The sequence below is a fragment of the Miscanthus floridulus genome, chromosome 5 (genome assembly GCF_019320115.1).
Source record: "Miscanthus floridulus cultivar M001 chromosome 5, ASM1932011v1, whole genome shotgun sequence".
NCBI classification, from domain to species: domain Eukaryota; kingdom Viridiplantae; phylum Streptophyta; class Magnoliopsida; order Poales; family Poaceae; genus Miscanthus; species Miscanthus floridulus.
The window spans coordinates 52,558,197-52,578,598 of record NC_089584.1 but is presented as its reverse complement, the minus strand read 5'-3'; the positions used below and the strand labels follow the sequence as shown (position 1 = coordinate 52,578,598).

The window sequence follows — 20,402 nt, the reverse complement described above, 5'->3', positions numbered from 1 at the left end:
CGCTACTGGGAGCGATCGAAAATCAATTTGCATCCACTGGTCCATGGTCCGGCGATGATGGGTTCGCATTTATTGAAGTATAGCTAACAAAGTTTTAAATCTCTAGCTATAGCTGCTGCTATAGCCGGAGATTGCTGCTGGGGAAGAGTACAGCTAGGAGATACAACTTTTAGCGCTAAACAATCGCTGCCGCTAATAGCCAGAGATAACCGGAGATAGCCGCTAACTAGTGGCCTATTTCACATGTATCTTCTTGACAGTAGCCCTCTTTATCATCACAACGTGCCTATGTCTCTATGGTACCATTATTATCATCTCAACGTACCTCCATGTTTCCATGACACCATCGTGCTACATCGACAGGTAGAACACACATCCAGTGATGTGTATTATTACTCCATCGTGCCTCCATGTCTTCAGCCTGAACTGATCAAGAACAAGTTCCTCATTTTTCTGTATATTCTACTAAATCTGTGCAGCTGACAATTCAGGCACAAAATTGAGGCATCAAACCTAGGTATTTCGTACAGTCGTGAAGGTCATAGGAGAGTGTCTATGATTTTCATGGATGGGCAATCACTGATCTGCCTCGTATCATGGTTATCAAGACATTTCAGAAAAGTGAACTCAGCCTTTACATTATTCCTTAACTCCGTATTTACCTGAAAAACAGTAGCCATCGCACGCGTCCACGGATCATGGTCGCAAGGAAATCCTAACTCGAGAGGTGACCGTTTCTTCATCGAGGCAGTAGAGAGCATCGATGAGGTGCATCCTAAGAGAGGCAGGCCCCTTGGCTGACTCCATCCCAATCTCACCCGCCAGACCAAAGATGGCAAGAGCACATGCTGCAGCAACTATGGCATCCGAAGGTTCCATGGCGACAAATGCAGCAATAAGAGCAGTCACAGCGCACCCTGTTGCGGTGATCTTCTGCATCATGGGCACACCGTTGCTCACGCTGACAACCTGCTTCCCATCAGTGATGAAATCAACAGCTCCGGATACTGCGGCGACAGCGCTGCTTGACAGTGCCAATGCTTTTGCAGCTTCAATAGCATCCACAGAGCCATGTGAACTGTCCACACCCTGCAATTTGATCAGAAGTTGATTCTAGTGGCAGCAAGATGGGAATGGAATACGTACTATTACTGGTGTATTTGTGTTTCTAATATGCATAGTACGGAGAGAAGGGGCCTAGATATTCCTAGAGTCCTAAAAGGGTATAATTTGGCATGGATCAACATAAAATCGTACTGAAACTAGCCATAACACTCAGGAGACTAACAAGTACACATGCTTGTCATAGGCCATGGAGAACTGTGAAGAGTAAAGGGGAATGGAAATAATCACACAATAGAAATGTAGCAGAGGAGAAAAGGTTTATGCAGTGATTTACATTTTAAATTTTCAGAACATGGTGATAACATTATAGTATAATTTCTTGTTTTGCGTTTTTTCAGTTAACTAATGGGTATTTTAGTCCTAATACTCCAAGGCTGTCACTTATAAACCAATCAAACAGTTCCTCCGTCTAGTTCAGTTAGGCCTTGTTTGGATGCAGCACGTGTATCCAACTCAATCCACGTGTCCTGGAGTGGAATGGAATGTAATTTAGTTTAATTTCACTCCAATCCACTTCACTCACACACGTGGATTGAGACGAATACATGCGCATTCAAACAAGGCCTTAGGATTTTATTACTTGCTTGGATTTGAGTTAGGAGCATGTGAATCATATCATTCAATGGAAAAAGGCAGTAGCAAAGGTGTATACAGGTTTGAACTTTAAAAGTTGCGGTTTGTGAGGACGCGAGATTTCCATTTTATTTACCTCAATTCAGTTAAATCACTGTTTTTCATAGTGCAGCTAGGCAGTGCGATCCATAATAAATCCATATAATCTCGTTAGTCTTTCTCTTATCCTTGATTGCATTGGAATTACTGAAGAAAGAACAGAAGAATGCCGGGAGAAGGTAGAGAAGTACCTTGAAATTGGAAGAGGCGGCGGCTGAGCGGGAGGCGAGCGCGAGAATCTCAGAGGCGTTCCCCCTGACGACTGCTGGGCAGAGCGAGAGGAGCTCGAGGCAGGCTTCCATCCGGAACCCGGAGGCGGCGGCGGCGACGGGGTCGAGCACCCACGGGCGGCCGGGGAAGGCGGCGGCGCGCATGGAGGGGAGCCAGTCCTCCGAGAGCGTGCCGACGTTGACGTACACGGCGTCGCAGCGCGGGGTGAAGTCGGGCACCTCGCGGAGGGAGTGGACCATGGCCGGCGAGGCGCCCGCGGCGAGGAGCACGTTGGCGGCGATGTCCATGGAGACGAGGTTGGTGATGCACTGCACTAGCGGCGCCCGTGCGCGGACAGCGGAGAGGAGGGACCACGCGCGGTGGCCCCACCACACCTGATCCCTCTCCTCCTTCGCGCCAACGTCCATGGCAGCGGCCGGCGGCGGTAAGGGGACTCTTAGGCTTTTCGGCTTTCGGGAGGGTCAAGGATGGACACGCGTTGGAATCCGGGTGATGAATGAGCTGAATGGGCGCTGCAGGAGGAGCGTCTTTATTCGGAGCTGGAGCTTAACACGCTCCGTCCCCGCTTCGCTTGATCGATTAGGTGACTTATAAACTCACTGATGTTGTTTTTGTTGCGAGAAAAAATATTATATTAATATGATTGATACGATCAAATGAACAGGCTGTATAATCACAGTTGGTGGTAAAAAAACACTGACAATACACACTAGCAATCGGTCTTAGATTGCGAAAATGAAAATTTAATAATCATATTAAGCACAGTCTCAAATGAAAAATTGAATCCCTTGAAGTTGGTTTAGTAATTCTGTAATGTAATAATTGGAGTTAGATAGAGCTTCTATGTTATTTTAGCTACTTGTTTGTTGCATTGTCTCGTTGTGTTGCTGATCACAATTCTCAGCAAATAGAAATTCGTATAGATTAACATATTTTGTGAAAGAACATTACGTACTTTGGCATGTGTGACTGCGGTCGAAGTTCAATTCATTGATGGATGCCTTACTAATCTCCGGTAACTAAGATTGTTGTTATATATGGAAACTGCTGTTAAGCTGAGGTACTCGGATCTCTCTTTCTTATTTAGGCCTGTTTAGTTGGCGAAATTTTTTGGAAAATAGTACTGTAGCACTTTCGTTGTTATAGGCTTAAAAGATTCGTCTCGTGAATTTCGTCTAAACTGTGTAATTAGTTTTATTTTTTATTTATATTTAATGCTTCATGCATGCGTCAAAGATTCGATGTGACGAGAAATCTTAAAAAAATTTTGCAAAAATTTAGGAACTAAACATGCACTTGTTAAGAGTGCAGTTTTACAAATTTTATGGTTCGAGGACTTCAGGGGAGTTATGCTTTGACGCACGGGCGTGTTTCTTTTGGTAAAGAAAGACACGGAAATACTCCGCGGCGACCGACCACCTCTTTTTCGGCAGCGCTTCCCTTTCTTGCCGTGCCCCCTACTCCCCTCGATCCTCGACTCAAGTCCCCCCTTCCCGTCTCACGTTCTTCACCCACCCACCCACTCCTGAGTCCTGACTCCCCTCCGCCTTAAACCCACGCAATCCAGCGGAGGAGCCCATCTCCGCCCCCGGCGACGCCGCTCAAACCCTAGCCGCTCCGCCGGCTCTGCCACAGCAAGCCATTGCCCCACCCCGAGCCCTAGCAACACCATCGTCCTCATAGTCTTTGACAACCGTCGGGAACAGTACTGCCCGAAGATGGCGGCCGAACCCGCCGCTGCGGCCGCTGCTTCGGCGGCGGCCGCGATCTCCGCCGTGATGGACTGGCGCTCCTCCCCCGACGCCCGCGCCGCCGCCTTCGCGTACCTCGAATCGGTCCGTGCTACTCCGGGGGCCGTCACCCTCTCTTTCCCTTTGGGCTTCGCTCTCCCGACTCTGCTTTTGTTTTGCTCTCGCCACCGGTGTTGCAGCGTGGTGCGGAGCGCTTGCTTGGTACATGGCACTTGTTGTGGCTGGATTTTTGCCTAATCCATGAACTGCTGTTTCACGGGCTTTGCGGGTCGATAGCAAATGTTGAAGTGGTTGTTACACTACTGGGCATTTGGTTTTACTTAGTTATTTTTGTGTCTATCATCGGTCCATAGAGTTCTTAAGTTTGTGTGATTGCTACCACTGTTCTGTTCATCGCTTGAGCTAGCGTCTAATGGCTAACACCGCTCCAACTACTGAAGTTTCTATTCCTTACTCTGACTGCACATTCCTGCTGCTATTCTAGAAATCCTGTGATGCCCCGTTTCTCCTAAATGCAATGCAGACAGTGTGCTAACAAGGCTCACTAACTACAGGTTAAGAGTGGAGACGTCCGAGCCTTGGCAAGCACATCGTTTCTCTTGGTTCGAAGGACCAGACGTCAGAGATCCGCTTGCACGGGTTCAAGATGTTGCAGGTAAAACTTGAATCCTGTCTCTGTCTTTGTGATTCTTTTGATTGGGATTGTATGGATTGCTTTAGCAATAAGTAGCATAAAATCTGTACACTCCCCAGTTGTTCTTGCGGTATTTGTTTAGGACTTCAGGTGCACTTTGAGGTCAACACTCAAATTTCACAAAGCTACATGAGCAATAACAAATATGTGGAAACCTGTTGCTTACTTGCTTTTAGTAAATGTGGACATCTTAACATGCACTTTTTCCTTAATGGAGGCAATAGCATTTCATTTTCTATCCCTATTGAACTTGTCTAAACACTGAACCATATATTTCTTTGCAAGTGATTAGTATAGTTGGTGTTAGATCAAATTGAGCATGGCACTGTTCTTTGATTTGGTCTGGCTGCTTTATAAGTTATTTGGCAATTACAACTTTTTACTTACCTTGCTAGCAATTGCCTTTCCTATGGTTGAATCATAGCGGTAAAGCCATTCTGTGATGATTATGGTCATGTTGATCACCACGATCATGGTGTTCATTACATTGATTACTATGATCTTTGTTGTCATTTTTCATTGAACATTGTAGTTTTTCAGAGAAAACATATTTTCTTTATCTGTAGTTACCATTGTATTGTACTCTTGTAGGTCATTATTGTTTGCCTGTGTCCAGCACAAGCACAAGAGATAAAAGCATATAAATGGCCAAGACAAAATATCCATAGTAAATGCAGTGTACTTGTATTCTTTTACTGTACTTGTTGTAAATCACCACAGGCTCACCTCTTATCTTACCGCTTGGATTACAACTGGTGCACAGATGGAGTCGATTCCCTGGATTCAGCGTAATTCTTATTAACTGGATTTTTTACAACAGAAAATAGGCACCGGTTTATTTTCTTGCCTCATTCACTGCATCCACCTAGCATTAATTTAACAAGCTGATGAATAAATGTGGAGCCAACAAAAATTATCAGAGGTATTTTAGAATGATCAGATCAGTGCCGGAGCGTGATAGAAAAATAACAGAGGTCCATCTGAGCAAACCAAAAGCGACAGTAACAACAACAAAGCCTCTTATTCCCAGATAAGTTGGGGTAGGATAGAGATGAAACTCAACATGAGGAAAAAGAAAGAAAATAAATAATTGAATAGAGTAAAAAAGAAAAATAAGAGGTATCAGTAATAGTAATGGAAATAGTAAATGGGGACTGACCATCTAGCCGATGTTATTGGTATTTGGATTGTTGTTTTCCATGTGTGCCTAACCAATGCTTGTTCTTTGGGTAGTTTCCTACCCTTCTCTAAGTCTCTACTCCCTCCTCTTATGTCCTGTGTCAGGTTTGATCAACCCCTGCCTCTTTTCACACTAGTCACACCTTAGGATTTCTCTATCCTCTGGTGCCTCTGTAGGCCTCCGTAGGATATGTCCGAACCATCTCAACTGATGTTGTACAAGCTTTACCTTAATTGTTGCCACCCCTACCCTATCAGGTGATTACCTATATTGTTGATTCAAACTTGATCCTTATTATGACCACAAATCTATCGCGACATGCACATCTCTGCTATGCTTAGCTCCTGGATGCGCAGCTGTTTTAGCTGGTCAATATTCTCCGCCAGGCAACATCTTGGGCCTAATCGGCTAATCGCCATGGTGGAACTTATCCATTAGCTATACTAGAATTTATAATCATGATTGTGCTGTACAGCTTTTTATAGAAGCAGAACTATATCTTAGTGGTATCCATTACTCTCTCTCCTGGATCAATTGATGATTTCTTACTTATTTTTGCAGCACCTGGTAAGATTGAGGTGGGAGGAGCTCAGTGCTGCAGAGCGGAATGAATTTGCTAATTTGACAATTAATTTGATATCGGATGTTGTTGGTCCTCATGAGGTGTGGGCCTTGAAGAGTCAAACAGCTGCTTTAGTAGCAGAGGTTTACCACTATACCTTTGTTCTTTTCATTTTTACTTTGTGAAATTCGTTAGCTGTAGGCAGTTACAACTTCAAGTACTCTACCTTAGCAAGTATCTCCTCTTTGTAGGTAGTTCGAAGGGAGGGAGTTGATTTGTGGAATACTTTACTCCCATCTATTGTTTCTGTCTCTAACAGTGGCCCTATTGAGGTAATGTTTCCCATCAGCCTTTCAGGTTTAGATCTGTTCTACCATCTGATAGGTTGAATTGCATTTTGGAACCTTCTTGTGTTAGGCTGAGTTAGTTGCCATGATTCTAAGGTGGCTTCCAGAGGATATCACTGTTCATAATGAAGATTTGGAGGGTAAGTTACTTTTTAATTTATTATCTGTGTTCAGGACTTGAAACTAGATTCATTCTCTGATTCCAAGTTTAAACCATCAAATTAGAAGAATGGAAAACCTTTTCTCTTCTGTTATTAGGTTATGTTATGTGTTCTCTTCTGTTAACATCAAATTAGAAGAACGAAAAACCTTTTCTCTTCTGTTATTAGGTTATGTTATGTGTTCTCTTCTGTTAACATCAAATTAGAAGAATGGAAAACCTTTTCCTCTTGTGTTAGGTTATGTGTTCTCTTCTGTAAACTTCTTTTTTTTTGTCACGATAGGTGATAGGCGGAGATCTCTGTTACGCGGCCTTACTGAGTCACTGTCACAAATTCTACCTTTATTGTATTCTGTAAGTTTGCCTTTACACCTTCACCTTGTCCAATAGGTGCCAATGGTTCTGTTGGGTTGCCTTGGTTCATGATACTCTGAAGCATACTGACCACAAGTATCATGTAATGTATTGTTTTGTAGCTACTTGAGAAACATTTTGTTGCTGCTTTAAGTGAGCATGCAAAGCAGCAAATGGATTTGGCGAAACAACATGCAGGGACAGTGACTGGCAGTTCTGAATGCTGTCAATGCATATGCTGAATGGGCTCCTGTGACAGATCTAGCCAAATATGGTTTAATTCATGGGTATGTTTACTGGAGCATTTGACATCCCTAGTTTTTTAATGGGATTCTCACTTGCCTCATAGTTATTCTGTTCATTTTGCAGATTTGGGTCCTTGCTTTCTTACAGCGATTTTCGCCTCCATGCTTGCGAGTTTTTTAAAGTGATATGCCAGAGGTATGGAGAGACTTTATGTACACCAAAAGTTAATTTCACTGGTTTTTCCTTCCTGATATGTTCTTGCTTTTGTGGTGCCACCTGTCTCAGAAAAAGACCTGTGGATGTGGCAGTTGCTGAGTATGATGCTGCAATGTGCAACATTTTCCAGGTGTTGATGAACATTTCACAACAATTTTTGACCAGATCTGGCATGCATCCCAGCTCTATTGATGAGAGCGAATATGAGTTTGCATCGTGTGTTTGTGAGACAATGGTTGCTCTAGGATCTTCAAACATGCAATGCATACTAGCCGATGGAGCCAGGACTTTCCAGTTCTTACAACAAGTGAGCATTTCCAAATACACTTCTCGTACTTTTTAAAGAGTAAAGGTTATTTTTACTGCCGTGCAGCATCTTCTCTTGATCCCTTGCTATTTGGCATCTAGGGTATCAAAAGAAATATATCTGGGGTTGTTGAAATTTTGGGAAAGGCTGTCTATTTAGTTGTTGAAATATGAATTTCTCACTTAAAACTTGAGAATAAAGATGCCTAAAAAACTGAGTTTGACAAGAAAGTGGTACTGCTGTACTTGCAACTTGCAAGATCCTAAGTTTTTCTATGTGGTGTTAGGATTGAATTCGACAACTGCCATACCTATTTTTTTCATAAATTTAAATGGAAAAGCAAAATAAGTGTAGCTAATGTGGGATTCAACCCACTCTGTGACACATGCATGTTAACATCTTGCCACTAGGACCTGCTGCCTTGATCATGGTTGTGTAACTTTCTTGTGATTAACTCTTTAAATTCAAAATCAAATGAAACTTTTTGGCTGTTTATAAGTTATATTGGCACATCTGAAAGTCTGGCTATCCTAGAATATTTGGTTCCTGGCTGGCGGGTAAGGGTAATGGTTACTAACGCGATGATGTCCTATATGTATTACATGTGGGCAATGCCTGTTTACCTGTGTAACATAACATCACCACATGGCTATTTTGAATATGCTTAATGAAATTCAATCAAATCTTAAAATTTCACTGACATGATTTCCACGCGTTACCACTCGGTCTCTTACTTTTTGCTATTCTTCAAACAAATTTCGTTTCCTTGCAGATGCTGGAGTATTACCAACATTACAAAATCGTGCTTCATTTCCAATCGTTATTATTTTGGCTGGTATACTCCTTATCTCTCTTTGCATAGCTGAAATGCATGTCATATTATTTTGTAACTTTAGAGAAGTTGACACAAACTTTGTCTAGGTGGTATTGAGAGAACCATCGAAAGCTAAGTCTGTTGCACGTGTTTCTGGTGATAATTCTGCTGCTGGTAATTCTGCATCTACTGGTGACTTATCAACAGAAAAGGAGAAGAAAGGGGTATCAGTATTTGTCACTGACGAAATATACAGTACAATTTTGGATGTTTCTTTCAAGAGAATGCTCAAGAACAGTGGAAGTGCAACTTCTGGGTTGTTAGAACTATGGAGCGAAGAGCTTGAGGGGAAAAGTGACTTCTGCAACTACCGCACCAAATTGGTATGTTTTCTTTTCTCCTGACTTCTAAAAATAGGATTTGCCTTTTGTCCTTGTTAATCTTAAAAGATCATTTGTGGTTTCCCTTGTCCATCAATATAATTTCTTGTCATCTCTTGTCTTCATTGGTCTTGATTCTTGAAGTTTTGTTACATGATGTGAATCTACTCAAAATTAGGAGGATGGCTAGTTATTCATAGTACATTTCTATGTCCTTCAATTAGTGATTCTTTACCTTGATAGATACAACATGCTTCTCCTTTCTTCAAGTATCCAATTTGATTGTGTTGTTTGCCATACAAGTGGAACTTTTTGTATTGTAAATACTTGGGAGGATCCCAGCTATATATATGTATGCATAAGTTATAGAAGGCTATTTACAGTACCTTTTTTTGGACCAATGATGGATATTGTCTGGCCTCTTATTGTCCACACTCCACAACTCAGTTAACTGTGTCTTATGCATCTTCTTGCAGTTGGATCTCATTAAAGTCATTGCTTCTCAAAGATCTGTGATTGCTGCAGCAAGTATTGTTCAGAGAATAAATGTTGTCTTTGGAGATGCTAATCAAGCAACTAAATCCCCCCAGGTTGGATTAACTGCATATGTTTACCCAATGTTTCAAAAAGTTCTAGGCACTAGGCAGGTGGTCAAGCTCTGCTTAGCGCCTAGGCATTGCATAAGAATTTCTTGGCAATTGTACTTTTCAATCAGTAGAGTTACAGCACAATGTTAAATACAGAATTTTGGCACATTAAAAGAAACAATTTGGCATTATCATGCACCCATCATGAGTTCTATGACCATAAGTCACCTTCCATCATCTCCAATGTGTCCGAAATTCATACAGAGATCAAGCCCTAAGCCACTCTTGATGGGAAAATGCCTAGGTGCTAGGAAAGGCAGTGCTGCTTGCCTATTGCCTAGATGCTGCCTATGATCTCTTTTTGAAACAGAGTTCTTACCGCATAAACCTAAATTAATGGTTTCTCTTTCCATTTTCATTTGGTCAATGAAGGGTTACCTTCTAATTCAGATGTTTATCTACCTCTGCAAAATGAAATTTGGTTCCAGGATCTTGACGCAATGGAAGGGGCTCAACTGGGGCTTGAAGCAGTTGTCAGTTCTATTTTTGATGGCTCATTTGATTGTGGAAAAACTGATTTGGAGACGAAATCCCAACTGCACAAGATTTTTGAAGGTATCACCGAACCTAACTTACTTTATTTTGGCCTTACAGTTTGGTCGGTGCTAAATTTCCTTCTGCTTGTCAACCAGGTTTACTTCAACAGCTTCTTTCGTTAAAGTGGACAGAACCTAACCTTGCAGTTATTCATGGTCATTATTTGGATGCTGTTGGGCCCTTTCTTGAAATATTATCCAGATGCAGTTGCCAGTGTTGTTAATAAGCTTTTTGAACTGTTGACGTCTCTCCCAATCACATTTCAGGTACATTTACATTTTACTTAAGTAAATACCATAGTACTATGATGCTGCGGAGTGTGAACCATTGAGGCTGGAGATTGATAGCCATCATATAATTCAATTCTATGAGTGATGTTCTAGAAATGAAAAACTGATGCTACTTTGAGCTGGACAAATGTTACCACGTGCAATCATTTCATGCTGTTTATTTTTATTCTATTTAGTTAATTTGAATTATTTGGTTATCATGCCATTTTTCTAGTTTTGTGTTTACAGTTCTTTTTTTTTTCTCGAACACGCAGGAGAGCTTGCGTATCATTGTATTAATAGAAGAAGAGAGAGTCATACAGTGTTTACAGTTCTCATTTCTGCCATTTAATGTATGGCTGTATCTGCAGGATCCATCAAACAATTCTCGCCTAGCAAGGTTGCAGATCTGCTCATCATTCATTCGTATATCGAGAGCTGCTGATAAAGCTCTTCTGCCTCACATGAAGGTCAGGCTCAGCTCATAGTTGATTGCCACTTTACCACTTGTTGTTTTATATTCTACATGGAGTTGCTTAATGACACATCCTTTTATTATCATGGCAGAGACCACTTACAGTACTATATTCAAGTTTCTAACTGCAGTTGTGTCTATTAAATTCATTTCTCTGTTTATCCTTCTATTTACAAGAGGGAAGATGGAGACTTAATGGTCTCTACGGTGCTTTCATTGATGGCTTTAGGCTCCATTTGATATTATTATTGAGCTGAGTTTTTGCTTCACTATGAAGTTTATATCAGTAGCATCTCTGTGCTGAGCTGCATAATGGAATATATATTTGCTGCTAGAGAAACCTTTATTCTATTAAGGTTTGATGTCATGGCTCTGAAAAGCCATTGCAAAACCAAACCAAGCCTAAATAAAGACTTCTTAATTGTTCAGATTTTTATGTACATTCTCAGGTTTAAATTTTTATGATTTCTGACATGAAGGATGTATTTAAACAGAGTTCAGATTCTAGCTTTGTCCCAAAAAGAATAAAAAATAGGGACCCAAACTAGGAAAGGCTGCCTAGAATGATCAGTACTGGGCCCATCTCATCTGAAACCACAGTTCATCTTTTGAATTTAAAAAAAAAGGGCGTACCCAGTGCAGAGAGCTCCCGCTCTGTGCGGGGTCTGGGGAAGGGCGTCAGTGGCAAGCCTTACCCTCAGCCTGTGCAATGCGAGGAGACCGCGACTCGAACCCGGGACCTTCCGGTCACAGGCGGTAAGACTCTACCGCTTGCACCAGGCCCGCCCTTCATCTTTTGAATTTAAAAGTGATGAATTTTTTCGATATTCTATTAGGCTGGGTCTTGTTATTTGGTATCCTCTGGGGAACCTTGCCAGAGTTTGCTACCCTTGTATTTGCTTTGTGGCCTTGTAAGGATTGTAAATACATGCAGGTCATGTCACACTGAAATCTTTTAGTCTTATCCAATTACCCAGCCCTTTTGAACTACAAATGACCGTTACAGTTCTATGATATATGTAAACTAATGATTGGTACATGTCATGTTACATTGAAATCTTTGGGACATGCATGTCATAAACCTGGTCACTGGTTGGTGGCAGACTTGCATTCTTGAGTAGAAGAGGATCTGATTAAATCAGAACGCAACTGTTTTTCTAGGGCTTCCATTCATCCATGCTTTTATGTTGCTTTCACCATTGTTTATGCCCTCTTTTGATTGTTTCAAATGCTTTTCCAATGACACAGAACATTGCTGATACCATGGCTTACCTTCAAGGAGAGGGCCGCTTACTACGTGGTGAACATAATCATTTATGTGAAGCGTTTCTTGTGATGGCGTCCTCTGCTGGGTATTTGGCTGCTAAACCTCTGTGTATTTATGCCTGCAGCCTAAAAGTAGTTTTAGTGTTGCTTGTCACAATTTGTATTTTTTTGTTTCCATAGGATTCAACAGCAACAAGAAGTTCTTGCCTGGTTACTTGAACCTCTTAATAAAATGTGGACTCAAGTGGAATGGCAAACTGCATACTTGTCTGACCCTTCTGGTTTGACAAACATGTTTGCCGATAGCCAATTCATGTGGTCAATTTATCACACGGTTACATTCTTTGAAAAGGCACTCAAGAGAAGTGGAACCAAAAAGTCTTCAGCAACTCCACAAGCACCCACCACAACAGTACCTGGCTATCTGCATCCAATGTCTTCACATCTAGCATGGATTGTGCCCCCTCTCTTAAGGGTATGTTTGTCTTTGATTGTCAATTGAGATATTAACTATAATCTCTCTGTAGTTGTGCAGTGGCTAAGCTGATAAATAACTAGCATTTTAACTTCCTTTTTAATCTCATTTTCAGCTGCTGCGATGCATACATGCTCTTTGGTCTGAGCCATTTGCCCAGTCTCAGACAGGGGAAATCAAAGCAGCAAAAAGCATGACTGTTGCGGAGCAGGCTAGCCTTCTAGGAGAGACAGGGAAACTTACCAAAGGCCAGGTTGCTCCTGCTGATGGATTGCTGGATGTTCAGAGAGATGGAGAATCTAAAGAAAACAATATAAAAAACTGGTTGCGTGGGATCCGAGATAGCGGGTAAGTATTATGATTTATGAACTAAGAACTTTAAGCTACTTACTAGATGCTTTTATCGTCATATAATTTTCAATCTGCTATTGGCACCGGAAAATATTAATGCTGAAAATGGATTCAACAGATGCAAACTTTCGTCCTATTTTTTTGAAACAAAAACTTTCGTCCTATTGTTTGTCTAGCAATATTAGAGAGTGGGATTTTATTGTTACTGGTTGGTAGCCTCAGTAGTACTGCGAAATATTGTTAGTGCCCCAACTATGCAATACATTGCCATGTTAATAAGGCTGAACAATACGGTTTTCACCAAACCATCTAGATGAAATTTCTGAAGGAATATAGTGCATGGTGAAGAAAAAATAAGCAGTGGCAGTTTCACCTACTTTTCAAACGATCTGATCCAAAACTGTGGGCACTGCTAGTGAGCATGCATGGTTGGTAATGATCTAGCCTTTTGTGGCTACTAGTTTTCTGGGCAAAAACCTTCATCAAAATTGTTGAATTCTTTTTCGAGTTCACTCCCATGTATCTACTACTGCACAGTTTTGGTTGAGTATCACAACGGAAGGTCTATGCTCACACCATACTATCTTTGGTTAAGCCAAAACTGAAGTAATATTTTTTTCAAGAACATGCCTTAGCATGTATTTCAACAACGCACAGGTTAAGTGGAAGTAGATCTGATCATACACCGGGGCAGGCTGGGTTCGGGTCCGGCCTGAAAAAAAAATGCCAAACTGGTTAACAAACCACGGCTGTGACAAATGTGTCTGCCCGGCAGACAATTGAGCAGCACTTTCTTGCTAGCGGTTTATAGTAAGAGGCTTTTAACCAATCACACCATCTTATTGGGAACCCTAAATGCGTTAGGATGTCCAGGAGGAATGGCCCACCAACAGTGTCAAAGGCTTCAGCAATGTCAATCTTCAAGAGAGCACTTGTGGCCTTCTAAGAATTTGACTGCAAGCTGAACCGAACCGAAATTATCATGCAACAGTCGACCCATGATGAATGCACTTTGTTTGGTTTCACATTCTGATCCAGCATTGGCACCAACCTCCTAGCAAGCACTTTGGTGAAAAGCTTGAAGAAACTATGAACCATGCTTATCAGACGGAATCGCTGATCAACTTACAGCATGTTTGGTTTGCTGGCGTGAGATGGTCGGGAATGATCCCATCCTACAACCGAACCTAGCAACGAGGTGTTTGGTTCGCAGTATGGAACGACACCGTCTGTCATCGACTGCTTCCACTCAGACATAATCGCAAGCTATCGTGAGGGATCAAGTCGCTCCACAAAAAAGTGCCGGATGGACCCATTCTGTTCCTGCCGGACTCACCTGATGCCAGATGAGTTCATACGGCAAACCAAACACACTGTTAGCCTCCTTTAGCAGTACCATGTAGGCCTGATTTGGGGAGATACAGGCTTTGACCATCGATCCCCCAAGGTGTGTTAAACACATGGTATCTTCCTTGATAATTGGGTAGAGCAACCCTGTGAACCCATCCGGGCCTGGAGTGTTGTCCACAAAAGTGTAAATAATATTAGTATAACTGATTGAAAGTCATTGGAAGCAGATTTTTTTGTAAAACCAAATTCTGTAGTACCAGTTTTATCAAATAATTGGTACATGATGTGTCATAATCCAAACAACCTTCTTTCTGGTTTTGGTCATGACCAAGTTTTGGTGAGGTTATTTGTTGCTCAAACCAAACATACCCTTTTTAAGCTATTTATTTATTATGCTTATGCCATGTAAGTGTCTGGACCCTTGGTCAACTTGGGATATTCTTATACTCCCTGCATATTCAATAATAAATGAACACTTGATTGACACTTCAACAAGGTTATCAAGTCGTCTGATTAATCACGATTAGTCATGATTATCAGTGCCATTGCTGATCAGTTATGCACTACGATTAGTCGCGATTAGTCACAATGAGTTGAGATTAGTTGGCTGATTGGTGCCATGGTGACTAGGGTCGATTAGATGATTTGAAAAAATTGCACTTCATTCGACCATAAAAAAAATTCTATATCACAGCTCATAAATATTAAGTGATGAATTCTGCTCTTTGTTCTAATCTTTTTTCATACATGCAAAAAATGTCATACTGCAGGTACAATGTTTTAGGATTAGCAGCTACTCTTGGGGAAGCATTCTTTCGATGCATAGAGGGTTCTTCTGTCACCCTTGCTCTTATGGAGAATGTGCAAGTTACGGAGTTTCGGCATCTGCGCCAACTTATCCACCTTGTTATTATTCCATTTGTTAAATATTGCCCTGCCGATCTATGGGATGTGTGGCTAGTGAACCTTTTGCAGCCATTATTTGTCCACTGTCAGCAAGCTCTTAATTATTCATGGTCCAGTCTTCTTCATGAGGGTCGGGCTAAGGTTCCTGACAGCATTGGTAATCTTCCTGGGTCAGAACTGAAGGTAGAGGTAATGGAAGAAAAGTTGCTACGTGACTTGACTCGCGAAGTATGTTCTGTGCTTTGGGCCTTATCATCACCAGGCTTAAATAATGGACTTCCATCCTTGGAACAACTTGGACCTTCCAACCGGATGGATTCTGTTCTGAAGAATCTGGAGTCCTTTGCTTCAAGTTCTCTAACTGGGTAATTCAAATATTTCGAGCACCTTGCATGATTTAGCTAATACATTTCTATTCCTTTTAACTGGATGTTATTGACCTTTCACATTCTCTGAGCTTTGACCATTCTTAGGAGAACCTTGTATTTCAAGAATTTCTGTTCTAACTTGGTTGACGTTTTATAGCTCCTTTCACAAGAATTAATATCTGATATAAATTTATTAGTCTGACCCACTATTTTATCTTGCTTCCTTTGCTGTACCTGTATCTGCATATCATAGATGTAACTAGTAAAATAAGGTGCTGGGAAGAAATATGCAAATTGTGGCCTTAGTCCATGGAATCTTAAAACATCAAATATTTTAATACATTCTTCAAGATTAAAACATGAAACATACCACAACAGACAGAGGTAGTATGATATTATTATATTGCAAGACTTTTGAGGACAAATCTAGTTCTATTGTTTTTGTATGTCCAATTTTGATGGTCTCAGCTATAGCGTTGATTGCATTTTTCGAAGTTTGATCACATTAAGTCTTAAGCATTGGGCAAAAAAGATATTAAAAGATGGAGGAACTCATCAAATAACAAATAGACTGTTTTTTTTTCCTTTGCAGATTTCTTATGCTTCATATTGGCACAGCTCTTCCTGCATTGAGGATATCAGTTGAAGTGTTCACTTGGACAGATAGCGAAGCTGTGACTAAAGTTATCCCCTTTTGTGGTGCATTGATCCACCTAGCCGTTGCTTCAAACCAGGCTGAGTTGAGGCAGTTTGTTGCAAAGGATTTATTTTCCTCTATAATACACGGTTTATCTGTTGAATCAAATTCAGTCATGAGTGCTGAACTTGTTGGACTTTGTCGGGAGATATATGTCTATCTGTCTGATAGAGATCCTGCACCTAGGCAGGTAATTTTTTGTAGGATACATAATTGAGCTGATATAAAATAATGGTTGCTCTGATCCGCCATTAGTTATGCTATGGTTTTTAGGCATTGAAAGTTTTTTATGCTATTCAGGAAAATGGGTTACATGTCAATTTTGAGCGCTATAATTAATTCCTTGCAGATTAAAATTAGAAATAGCTACGCCACATGTTAGTGCAGTATTATTTTCTATGGACATGGATACATACATTGAATAATGTGTATCATCTTAACTTTTTTATAGACTTGTTATTTTTCTGTACAGTTTCTTTTTTTTCATATAACATTTAAATTTTGAATATTACATACTGTTTTAGATTTCCATATCGTTGACTAAGTGGTAACATAGGAGTATTCCTTTTTATTCACATGTTACCATGTTACAAAATGAGTGCCTAATACTTTCTTGGGAACTTAGATACTAATATTTAACTTTGGTCCGTGATGTGGTGATGTGTCGGACTCTAGGCTGCTAGCTGGGGTTTATTGCTCCAAATCCCAATTTGCAAAAATGAACAAGTTCGACTTGTGTTTGTGTATGGTTCATGGCCACATTATTTGTAATACTTGTTGCAATGAAGACTTCAGGCTTGTGAGTGATCCACATTTTGTCTGCACCAATATTTTGATAAATTTGGATAGTTTTATAATCTGTCATTGAAATACTGTTATTTCACCGTCATAATGATTGACACCATTGCTAGTTTCCTTGAGTTATTTTAGAAATAATTTTAATAGTATAATTTTTTACATATAAAAAGGCCATAATGTAGCTACTCACTACTTTCAGTAGGCCTTGCTGTGGCAGGCTGATATTGTTTTTGGCTAAGGATTTGTACATGTTTATTTTTTCCACAACGGGATGCCCGAATTTCATTACTAAGAAACAATGAAATTACAAATTTGTACATGCTGATAATGAATGAAATTTGAAGGGACTCAAGTATAGTGAAGTGAACAAATGCCTAGACATACTTTCTTGCTTCGTTAAGTGAAATATCGTTACCAATGAGTCAATGGGTAGTTGACAAGGATAACCTCCACTGGTTGCCTTTTTTGGTAGTAGGATGCGAGTCCTGGAAATAATTTTTTACTGGGCCAGTTATATGCACTGGGACTAAATTGGAAGTGCTTTGTTTGTAGGTTCTTCTTTCCCTCCCACACATTAAGCAGGAAGATTTACTAGCATTTGATGACTCTTTAAGTAAGACTGCTAGTCTAAAAGAGCAAAAGCAACATATGCGAAGCTTACTTCTGCTGGCTACAGGGAACAAACTAAGAGCCCTTGCTGCTCAGAAGACAACTACTGTGATTACCAATGTTACAAGTGAGCAAACTGCCTCAGTTTTTTCCTTTAAGTTTCATTATTTCTGTATTGTACCATCAGGAACATGAGAATAAAAAAGTTAAATGCACACGGTTGCATTATTCCATGCAGTGGATTTATATTTCGTAATCTCTATGGATTTTTATCTGTTGCTCACCATAAAAGAAGTTATTTTTGTGTCAAACTAAAATCAGTTCCCTTCTAGCTGTTGGTTTGGGCATTGAGACTACGTGAGATACATGTTTTACATTGTACTTTACCTTTGCATAATGTTGTTAAAGCTTTAAGGTTACTTTGTAGTCATTCTAGGACGTATAACATGGGGTGGCCGTAGTATGATGACTAGGAGCTTTCGTTTGCACTCTGGTAATTTTGTGAATTGCTTGTTTATTGTTCCATGTAGTTCGATTACTTGAAATGGATCTTATGCTGGTAATCAGAGCTGATTTGGAATTTTACAATATCCTGACATTAACACGCACATTGCTTTCTTTTCTTTTTTTTTTTGACAACACACATTGCTTTCTTTGACTTGCAGCACGAAATAGGAGCTCTACTGCTCACCATGGATCAAGTGCCGAAGAAGATGGCCATATTGGGTTGGCCACACTATCATCGACATGATCTGCCAAAATTTTGGGAGTGTAAAAAAGGTTGTATAACATAGGAATGGATCCTAATGTGGTTACTATTTGTGGATGCCGGATTCTTGCAGCATCATTATGTGAGGATGAATGCATGCTTAGTTATACGGCTATACCCTTCCTGCCTTCATGAGCAACTGACCGATTCTTTGGTTTAGGCGGTTTGTTTTTTAGAATGTATGTACCTTGCGTCTGCGTGTGGGTTCTGGTAGATGGTGAAGTGGTGTGTGTAATTACTTGTAGCTCAGTTACATTACTAATAATAGTATAATCTTATCCGTGTGGCCAGCTTGCGTTAATTTTCAGGCCCATTTGGCAGCATGGCTTCTTGTGACAGATGAGGTTAGTACTCCCTCAATCTAAGATGGACGTCGTTTTAGTTCTCCAAAACTTCTATAATTCGAACCAAGTTGATAGAAAAATACACCAGCATATAAATACCATATTAGTTTGATTAAATGACCACAGTAATGTCTTGACAATGTATCTATTTTTTGTATCAAAGATGTAACTATATTTTTATATAAGGGAAAATGGTGTTCTTGTCCTTGTCTAGTACTTCAATTGTGATTTTATCCCTGTTTTTTCAACTTTGTGTTTTTGCCCTTATTATTTTGAACTGAACTGTTCCGTCTACCTCTACTTTGGATGTCCGTCTGATGTCCAGTGAATAAATGAATTAAAAAAAATTCCAATCCTCAAAAGAAAAGACCAAATGCCTACGCTGCCCCTTATCCTTCCAGGCTGTTCCTCGACTCCTCCAAAACACATCGGAGAGGGAGCGGGCGGCGTAGGCGTGTGGCGGCGTGGAGCGGGCATGCGGCGCGCGACTGCTACTTCGGGGTGCGGGACTGGGAGCGGGCAGAGCGCATCGGGAGCGGGCGGCGGGTCTTCGGCGGCAGCGCCTTGACGCGCGGTTGGGCTGCAGGGTGGGCGGGCGCGGCGGTCGCATGGTCGGGCTGCAAGGCGGCAGGCCAAGGCGGCCGTGTGCAGTGCGAGCGCGCGGCCTCCTCGCCGGCCGGAGATGCGGGCACGAGGGCCACCGTGGGTGCCAGCGCCGCCGCAGACGCGAGCTCTGTCGCGGGCGCGAGTTCCAGCGGGTGCGCGTGGTTCGTCGAGGTCACGACATACTGCTCCGGCGACCGACGAAGGAGGAAGAAGCGGATCCGGCAGTCTCTGCGACGACGAGGTGCACGAACTGCTGCGGAAGGAGGAAGGCGGAACGAGCTTCCAGTCCCGGGCGAGGCGGTAGCCAGTAGCCGCCAACAGAGCTCACGTCTGGCTGGGAGCGACGTCTCTCTCGCTCGCTTTTTTCCCTTTCCTGTATCCTCCTGTGTGCTGTGAGGAATGACGGTCTCCGCACTCATTCCTCCTCAGTCTCCCTCACCGGTCGCGTTCTCTTTGTTTTCGTGGTGGGCGAGCATGGTGAGCAGCTCGCGGTGGGAAATCGCCAGGAATTCGTTTTATGCTTCTCTCGTGTTCGGCGGCCCCATCGATTGATTAGCTGTTCTTGCTTATGTCTGATGCCACGGGAGGAGGAGGCGGAGGCGGCTGAGGGGCTCTGATCAGCGGATGGCGCGTCGGATTGGAGCAGTCGAGTTTGGGGGATTTCCTATCCCTCTGGAAGGGATCAAATGCGGCGCCTACCTGGTGGACTGGGCGGAGCTCTAGTGTTAGCTAGTGCTCTTCCTGCTGGCGCCTGCCTCATCTATGTGGTTCGGCCATCCAAGGAGAGCCCAGGCGCGCTGGATTTCTCTTTCCACTCGGACGAGCACAGCCAAAGGCTCCAGAGAGTGTGTTCCAGCCTGGCTCCTTTCTTTATGAAGGATGCAACAGCAACAGCT

General features: G+C 41.8%; 2 protein-coding genes across 4 annotated transcripts; one reads left to right on the top strand and one right to left on the bottom strand.

The window, feature by feature from the left end:
- Positions 1-77: 77 nt before the first annotated feature.
- Positions 78-2,572, bottom strand: LOC136452184 (hydroxyethylthiazole kinase). 3 transcript variants are annotated; one of them, XM_066452824.1, is made up of 3 exons: positions 1,989-2,572; positions 663-1,089; positions 78-426 (listed from the first exon to the last, which is right to left on the bottom strand). In XM_066452824.1, exons 1-2 carry the CDS (start codon positions 2,433-2,435, stop codon positions 697-699), a joined length of 840 nt encoding a protein of 279 aa, XP_066308921.1. In that variant the 5' UTR covers positions 2,436-2,572; the 3' UTR covers positions 78-426; positions 663-696. The 3 variants fall into 3 exon arrangements, with proteins under 3 accessions (XP_066308921.1, XP_066308922.1, XP_066308920.1); XM_066452825.1 differs by having other exon boundaries at positions 79-421; XM_066452823.1 differs by lacking the exon at positions 78-426 and having other exon boundaries at positions 434-1,089.
- Positions 2,573-3,510: 938 nt separating this feature from the next.
- On the top strand, positions 3,511-18,846 carry LOC136449973 (protein HASTY 1-like). The gene is given in 25 exon segments (XM_066450214.1): positions 3,511-3,863; positions 4,334-4,382; positions 4,385-4,434; positions 6,215-6,358; positions 6,467-6,547; positions 6,633-6,702; positions 7,006-7,076; positions 7,199-7,285; positions 7,287-7,363; positions 7,446-7,517; positions 7,608-7,845; positions 8,618-8,680; positions 8,767-9,042; positions 9,516-9,629; positions 10,115-10,241; positions 10,319-10,395; positions 10,397-10,489; positions 10,864-10,962; positions 12,216-12,319; positions 12,414-12,708; positions 12,824-13,056; positions 15,180-15,680; positions 16,276-16,570; positions 17,731-17,914; positions 18,453-18,846. Coding segments are annotated over 25 exon segments (3,603 nt in total). The 5' UTR covers positions 3,511-3,746; the 3' UTR covers positions 18,539-18,846.
- Positions 18,847-20,402: the final 1,556 nt, after the last annotated feature.

Coding starts and splice junctions, on each gene's coding strand:
- LOC136452184 (XM_066452824.1), bottom strand. CDS start 2,435: ATGGACGTTGGCGCGAAGGAGGAGAGGGATCAGGTGTGGTGGGGCCAC. Junction 1,090..1,988: donor CCGCCTCTTCCAATTTCAAG/GTACTTCTCTAC, acceptor ATCAAATTGCAG/GGTGTGGACAGTTCACATGG.